Genomic DNA, 8,464 nt, shown 5'->3' with positions numbered 1-8,464 from the left:
CTTGCAGAGGCTCCAATGATCCTCTCAAGGGTTAAGGTGAACAGGTTAGCCCTGTTTTGGATGAGAACATTGTTGAAGCTCTCGTATGACGCAAAGTCAATCATCCTTCAACATCCTCCTCCACTGATAGGCTTGTGAAAGTTCCTCGACCCGGAGGAAGGATCAGAATTCTGCTAGGGGTAGTTTAGGTGCCATTGTCGGGCATCTTGGCGATTTTTTCAGCCTGAACCGATAACAATCGCGAATCTCGAAGGTATCGATAAGTCGACGCGAGGGTATTGGTCCCATTACTAGCGACGACCGTGTCAGGCAGGGGCTCTTCAGGTATCCAGGATGGTGTGGGGGTGGGGGTGGGTGAGATTGGGCGCAGAACCGGCGTCGGTAATGGTGACTACGTCGGGGTGGTAGGTTCCTGGGGGTGTGAGGGGGGGTGGGGGGTGTTTGCAGGGCCAGGGGTAGCGAAGGAGGGGGGGGGGTGCACCGCAAGCTCGTAAGTTGGGAAAAAGCCAAGGAAGGGGTTGTGCTTGGATCGCGGAGCCGTTCGAGGGCGCAAGCTCGAGGTCGTCCCTGTGCCCTCCCACTCTGTCCCGTGATAGGTGGAGCTTCCCTGGCCGCCAATACATGTCCCGGAGCCGTGTACGGTACGCGCGTAACCCCCGTTTAGTCCTTCCACGTCCGAAAACGCGCGCTCCACGCACCCGGTGCGAGCGAGCGAGCTTAGCGCGGGCTCACCCTGGCTCTCTCTGCCGCGCTGCGTTTTGCGTACCAGCGTAGCCGACACAGGTTAGCCCTTTCTCGAACACCCGGATAATTCCGTAGACGGTCACGAGCGTGTCCAGTTAACCGGTGCTAACCGTCGCGTACGAGTCGTATCTTCGTCGGCCCCTTTCGTCAAACCCGGGTGCCTCGATCGGTTCTCCATTCGCCTTGGAATTTTTATTGTTCGTCCAGTTGTTTGTGAACACGTTCTCTGTCGATACGCGACGCGTGGTGGTTTTCGATCATGCTCGAGTAACTTGTGATGGTTCGATTGCGGGCAGGATGGTCGAGGGACCGACAGAGGATACGAAATGAGGGATGAAGTGAGGAATCGTGGAGGTGCAAGGTAAATAAGGCATTACATCTTACGGATGTCGATTCGGGTGAAAGTTCCCTCGACTCGATATAAAAATACCGATTTTCCTTGCAAAACAACCGCGGTTGTATTCTACAAACCTCGACCTGAGCGATATTTAATGCCCGTAAAAGATGGCGCGTTTGGCTCGACCCGTCACGTTCCATTTCTACTTTGTGGCGTTATCGCGCGGAGAGTTCCGCAGTAATGCGATAAAACGTTGCGTGTTTCCGCGAATCTGCCAACAAACAGTGCACGAATCACCAATGGATATACAGAACCCTGCAAATATTTTCTAAAACAGTTTTTATTGATATTGTCTGTGAGGACAACCATTGTCTAACAGTGCTTTGGCTGACAATTTTATACTCTTCTGAGCCTAAATTCTTGCCTAAGATGCATCACTCATAGTTCCTTTAATTCCCACGAATGGACAGCCAAAGTCCACCTAACTCAAAGAATTTTTATTAATATTCTTCACGAACGCAACCACTGTCAGTGTTTAATGTGTATCTGTTGGGGGATCTAGTTATTTCATGCTCTTTCAAGCCTAAATTCTTGCCTAAGATGCAACACTCATGATCCTTGAGACCCACGAATGGTCAGCCAGGTTTCATTCTATATTCCACCTAACTCAAAGAATTTTTATTAATATTCTTCACGAACGCAACCACTGTCAGTGTTTAATGTGTATCTGTTGGAGGATCTAGTTATTTCATGCTCTTTCAAGCCTAAATTCTTGCCTAAGATGCAACACTCATGATCCTTGAGACCCACGAATGGTCAGCCAGGTTTCATTCTATATTCCACCTAACTCAAAGAATTTTTATTAATATTCTTCACGAAAGCAACCATTGTCTGTGTTTAATGTGTATCTGTTGGAGGATCTAGTTATTTCATGCTCTTTCAAGCCTAAATTCTTGCCCAAAGATGATCCTCGGGGCCCACGATGTTCTCCAGCATGTTTCACTGTTAACATTTTGGTACCTTACATCATATCTTTCATCAACGTCCCCCAAATAAATAAACGAACAACATGAGAGTGACACATCCTCTCTAGATCATCGTTAAACGATCGATCCTTGTTGCCTTTCGTGGTCCTCCACTGTGAAATGAAATATGATTTTTGGAAATCCATCCGAGTGGAAACTTTTGTCCGCAACTGTATATCTTGCTCTCTGTCGATCGATTCTCTCGTCTGGATATCGCTGGCGAACGTAACGTTGGCAATTAAAGATGCAACGTGCGAAACCCCAACGCGATGGCATTTTAATTGTCCCGAGATCGCGTTTCACTCTCACCTTACCATATTTCCCAGAGTTGCACGTGTTTTTTAAGGGACCAGATCCTCGATTTGAATCGTGTCCCATTAGCTTCTACAGACTCGATCGCGAATGGAAATTGATAAGGTAGATTTCCCACAGTGGGGGGGCATTTGTATGGCGCGGATAGAAAGTAGAATGAACGTTCGCGGAGTGCTCGAGGCCGCAACACGCGTTTTTCAAAGCTGTCAGGCCTCGCGGGAAAGGTGTGCCCCAACAGTCCAGTCCGAGAATTTCAGATCAGTCGACGTTGTCTCGGTCAATGGTCAACACGTTCCTCGGAATTCTCCTGTTTCAATTTTTCTGCGCCTCCTGGGTCAGTTCTCATCGTAACTTCTTCGGTTGGTCTCTCGATTGTTCACACACGTCGATAAATATTGGTTTTGCACTTTCTCCGCTCTCGAAGAAAACGTTGGATGGAGGTCAAAACACTGGTGAACAGAGTTGCTCGATTCACGCGATCGATTTCGAATGTTCCTTTTGATGATTCAGAGCTCGCGTGTGTTTTGATCGCGACAGCTCGAAGCACAAAGTTAGGGGAAAAGGCCCTGGTAAATTTTGATGGTCGAGAACCTGAAACGGTGTTCCTTTCGAATTCCAGATCAAACATAAGTGCGCGCGTGTGGTTCGTATGTGTATACATGTGCCATCCCCCGTGTCAACGGTAAGCGAGAGAGAAGAGGACTGGCGCCAACGGAAGCCGGAACCAAAAAATGGATGCGACGTCACGGCGACTCATTTCCGGACTGCTTTTGTTCGCCTACACCACCTCGCACCTTAGTAAGTAATTTCACTTTACAAAAGCTGTGCGTATGCCGCAGAGTCGGATTCAACACGTTCGAAACGGTGGTTCTTAGTCTCTGATCCAAGGATGTTGAGTTAAACGGAACATTGTCCATCCTAGAGTCGACGAAATTGCGTGTGTTTTGCAAGTAAATGCCGCTGGGCATGGTCTGTCGCTTACGTAACGAATCGCCGAACGTTGCGCGTTTCCAGTTTAATATTCGAGTCTTTTTCATTGCAAAAAGCATTTCCATGTTTCCTCTTTGGTTCACGGTTCCGCGCGATCGCCTGTGACCGGCGTTCCGATACGCGGGGCTCCTAAATTTCTTTAGGCGTTCGCCGAACATGGACAGAGAGGGATCGAATCAAATTTCGCGGGCGGGGAACCTCTGCGTGGTTGCACGGTTGCATACGGCACAGGCGTGATTCGGAAAATCGTACCCGCGTATCGGTTAACGGCGGTAATTTCAAAACTTTGAGCGATTTAGGCGGTAAATTACTAAGGGAAACGGGGACGTGGCTGGAAAGACGGTGGCAAATGCGTCGCCGTAATTGCATAATGGCCCCGGTGTGTTCTCGTCGAGATACGAAGCCCTGGCCTGGTTTTTATTTCAGGACTTTCACTCCGCGCCACGGACACTTCTTCCCGTTCTCTCTCTGTTGCAGTGCCTCTAGCTTCGCTCTAAACTTTTCCTTGTATCGTTACACGCCATCTTACGTCCTCGTGTATTTTATTTCCCGGCTCTAATCGTTGGGGGTCACCGGTGACCGGCGAGAAGTAGTAAAAAAATAAATAATCGGAGTAGATACCGATAAATTTTTCAATAATTATTCTATGGTTTGAAGAAATTAATGGCATATAGAATGCACAAAAATAGTATTATTAATGCATCAGAAATGTACATATTATCTGTGTTACAATGAAACGCTCAAAGGAAAGGTGTCACCACTTTTCTAGTAGAATTCTTTGCTTCTATTTTCGTAACACGGCTTGCAAATCGGGAGAAAAACAGCTTGAAAAGAACTGATAATCGTAAAAGTAGTCCACAGCGTCGCGGAGGTCACCGGTGACCGTCGACCCAATAATAAAAATAAATAATCAGAGTAAATACTGATAAATTTCTCAATAATTATTCTATGGTTTGAAGAAACTAATGGCATATAGAACGTAAAAAAATAGTTTTATTAACGCATGAGAAACACACCTTGCATTTTCCACTATTTTTTTTTTAATTCGTGACGAGGTTTTTTCCTGTACGCAATTGCTCCAAGAAATGCAAGCTTCATCGTCGTCAATTACGCTAAATTCATCCTAAAATCGGGAGGAAAAAACTGATAATCGTAAGAGTGGTCCACAGCGCCGCGGAGGTCACCGGTGACCGTTGACCCAATAATAAAAATAAATAATCAAAGTAAATACTGATAAATTTCTCAATAATTATTCTATGGTTTGAAGAAACTAATGGCATATAGAACATAAAAAAATAGTTTTATTAATGCACGAGAAACACACCTTGCATTTTCCACTATTTTTTTTTTAATTCGCGACGAGGTTTTTTTCCTGTACGCAATTGCTCCAAGAAATGCAAGCTTCATCATCGTCAATTACGCTAAATTCATCCTAAAATCGGGAGGAAAAAACTGATAATCGTAAGAGTGGTCCACAGCGCCGCGGAGGTCACCGGTGACCGTTGACCCAATAATAAAAATAAATAATCAAAGTAAATACTGATAAATTTCTCAATAATTATTCTATGGTTTGAAGAAACTAATGGCATATAGAACATAAAAAAATAGTTTTATTAATGCACGAGAAACACACCTTGCATTTTCCACTATTTTTTTTTTAATTCGCGACGAGGTTTTTTTCCTGTACGCAATTGCTCCAAGAAATGCAAGCTTCATCATCGTCAATTACGCTAAATTCATCCTAAAATCGGGAGGAAAAAACTGATAATCGTAAGAGTGGTCCACAGCGCCGCGGAGGTCACCGGTGACCCCCAACCCCGAAAAACGCATTAAAACTGTTAAATTCGAGCGGATGAAACATGGATGTTCCTCTTATAAGTACGGCAGAGTCGAGACGGTGTTTTGGTAGCGAATCTAGGGAGAGACGATCCAATAATCGCGGTGTATTCAAGACGAATCCGAATGGCCGGTTTCGTAGGGCGGTTGGATCGGAAGCACCCGGTATAAGGGAGTCCCGGGGGCTGTTAGCCAGCATTATTCGGTTTCAAGTACGGAATATTGTTTCTAGAGATCCCGGGCGCTCAAATTGCTAGCATTTAGCAGCTTATCTGGATTATCGTTTCCCTCGTGCGCAATCGGGGAGAAACGAGACGGTTTCCCGTTGGGGTAAAAACGCGAGACGGGGCGACCCGCGCTTTTCGAAATTCACTGGCCACCCCCTCCGCCGCCCCTCGAGCATGATTCTTTTTCTCCCGGGCGCGAGGAAAAGGATTACTCGCCGGGAAGGATTAGAGACGCTTTTTTCTCTCTCTCTCAACTAAATAATTCCAACGGAGAAAGCGTAAATTCGAACAAAACGAGAACCCCCGCGATTTCGTGGGTAAGCCGACTCGAGCCGGGAGAAACTCGAATTTGGATCCGTTGCGTAATGAAATGTTAGGTGGAAAGTGTACGCGATACTTCCGGGACACCGTGTGCACATAGATACAGGCTGAAAAGAGAGAGAGAGAGAGAGAGATGGGGGAGGGGCACATGTAGCTTCCAATAAAGCTCCGCTCGAGTGCTCGATCGGCACTCGACGAATCTCGAATCGGACAATACCCTCGTACGTCTATCTGAAATAACCCATAAGGTCTCTCGAGTGTACATCTATATAGGGGCGGTAATGCTTCGTGGCACGGTTACGAGTATCCGGGCTGTACAAGTATCAAAGCTACGTTTTTTTACCTTCTTTCCAGGGATTACTTCCGGGTCAGCAGTCGGGGCTCGATTGTGTCCGGTCCGCAAGCTTACAGATTACCGGACACTCGTCTCTGGATCACGTGACGCTCATCGCGTGTAATCCACCGACTTCCCCCTTTTTTTTCCACCGCGCTGTGAAATTCGCGACCTTCTTCGTCGACGTTCCGCGAAAAGACACGCTAATAGACGTTTCCGTTTTCCTCGATCGCGGTGCATCCCGTTGCAGAAAGAAATCGAGCAATTTTTACCCTCCTTTTTTCTTTTTTTTATTTTGCTCTCCCCGCGGGATTACTTCCGGTTCAACGAATCCCGCTCAGTCGGGTTCAATCTCCGTGCTCTGTGTCAGATTACAGAGTACTCGCCGTAGTAACATCTATAGTAACACGTGTGTAGTATGTAAACTCGTGGCGCGCGTGCGCGTACCAACGACCAGGCTTCCATGTACGTAGTCCACGATTGCATCCACCTACCGAGAAACGCGTTGCATCCGTGTGCATTCGATGCATATCAGGGGCACGTTTTCTTTTTTTTTCTGAGAGAGAGAGAGAGAGATTACAACGCAACTCGAAATCCATTCGATCCGATAAGTTATTATTCCGGATTATCGTAAACTGCACGGGGGGGAGCATCGGTGCAGAAACTCGAAATATATTTCGATCCCGACTTTGTCTACAGTTCGACTTTATTTGAAATCTGGAACGATCATGCTCGTTACTATGTTTCTCACGTTCGCTACGCCTTGACACGAATCGAACGAATACTTGGCGGCGTCCCATAGTCGATAGCACACGCTCCTGGAATGTCCATGATCTAAATTCTATACAAAGGACACCGGAAAAACTGACGCAATTAAAACTGAATAATTAAAACGGCCGTCGTTGCAACGTACACGGAATTCCGTAACATAAATTACAACGGAGTAATTAAATCTACTTTACCGTCAGGGCTCCCTATCTTACCGACAAGTAGGAATTGTTCTATCTTACCGACAAGTAGAAATTTCCCTACCTTACCGACTAAAATACCACTTTTGGTGTTTTTTTTCACGTGAAACGAACGTAGCCCCGTATATTCATGGGCAGACGTGTCCGGAGGCAAGTGCGCGGGCAAAGATAGAAGATTGCGCGTGCAGGTGCACACGCGTGAGGCCAGAGTACTCCGAGTAATTGGAGTCGGTAACGGGTGTACATTTAATGCGTATACTTGTTGCTCGCACGCCAGATGTGCGACTCCCAGCGGAGAGCAAACGACGACCACCCTCCCCCCCCCGAACTTCGTGGTTTGCTGTTAATAGATGTAAACGGCCGACTCTGGGGTGAACCGAAGGGACTCGACGATCGGACGATTCTCTGATCGATCGAGCAGTCCCACCTGTGGCCGGCATCAGGACAGAATTTCAGAAAACATTTCACTCTGGATATCCCTTTGGAGGGAAAATATTTAACAAATCACCGAGCAGATTAAACCGATTCTTTCGCGACTCCAGACGTTTGCATCCTTTTTACCAGGGAATCAAGATGTTCCTCCAGCCTCGTTTCTCCGTCGTGGCGCGTCCCCCCTTTCATCGAGTAGAAAAAGTCCAATTCCATCGTCGGATCGGTATCGCGTATTGACTCGAAGCCAATACAAAACGTTCGGTTTGCATTGTCGGGCGCTACAAAACCCCCCCATGTACCTTAATCTATCCGCAATCAAATGATCGCCCGTCTCCCCACGGGTCCCTTTCTTCTTTCACGGTATATTCTTATCGTCTCCCCGGGGGTAGAGGATAACCTGGAATCGCGTCGTAGGCCCGTCTATCCGCCGGGCAAAGTGAAATGAAAGCTCGAGTCAAAGAACGCGGACCCGTATCTGGGAAACAATTTAACTAATGGAACGGTATTGCTCGTAGAAATCTATGATCGCGTGTGCAACCTTTGTGCCCCGCCTTATCCAGGGTCTTATCCTCCTCGTCGATTCCAATTTCCGAGGGCTCACGTCTCCGGGAAAGGTGTCTCGTGTTTTTTTAATCGCTATGGAAGATCGAAAACGAAAGTCCTTTAGAAAACACGGTAGGGGACAGGTGTGCGACGCGTTGACACCGCGAGATGCTTGATTGGCTTCCTCTCGTCGACGGTATTGGATCCGAGTATAATTTGCACGTCTTCAGGGCGCATAATGCGTTATTAGATGAACGGGTGACACGTGCCCCGACACGATGCCATTATCGACCGTTCTCGCGCGTTTCTCATTGTCACAGTTGTCCCTCGCCTCCTACACGCTTCTAAATTAACGCCTATTGTACGGCTGTATACATCCCAGCCATTTTTTAACG

The 8,464-nt window shown here is 47.0% G+C and overlaps 1 protein-coding gene across 1 annotated transcript in view; it reads left to right on the top strand.

The window, feature by feature from the left end:
- Nucleotides 1–1,092: 1,092 nt before the first annotated feature.
- LOC122399924 (protein Skeletor, isoforms B/C) overlaps nt 1,093–8,464 on the top strand; it is a 30,286-nt gene continuing 22,914 nt past the window's right edge. The window contains exons 1-2 of the mRNA XM_043401007.1: nt 1,093–1,105; nt 3,038–3,216. Of these exons, the coding sequence (XP_043256942.1) occupies nt 3,150–3,216 (67 nt within the window). The 5' untranslated portion in view covers nt 1,093–1,105; nt 3,038–3,149. The remainder of the gene's footprint in view (nt 1,106–3,037; nt 3,217–8,464) is intronic.

This window comes from Colletes gigas, unplaced genomic scaffold (assembly GCF_013123115.1).
Source record: "Colletes gigas isolate AHSC1104 unplaced genomic scaffold, ASM1312311v1 Colletes_gigas_Sc00015, whole genome shotgun sequence".
NCBI classification, from domain to species: Eukaryota; Metazoa; Arthropoda; class Insecta; order Hymenoptera; family Colletidae; genus Colletes; species Colletes gigas.
The sequence above is the reverse complement of the archived record's forward strand: the minus strand, read 5'-3'. Positions and strand labels throughout refer to the sequence as shown.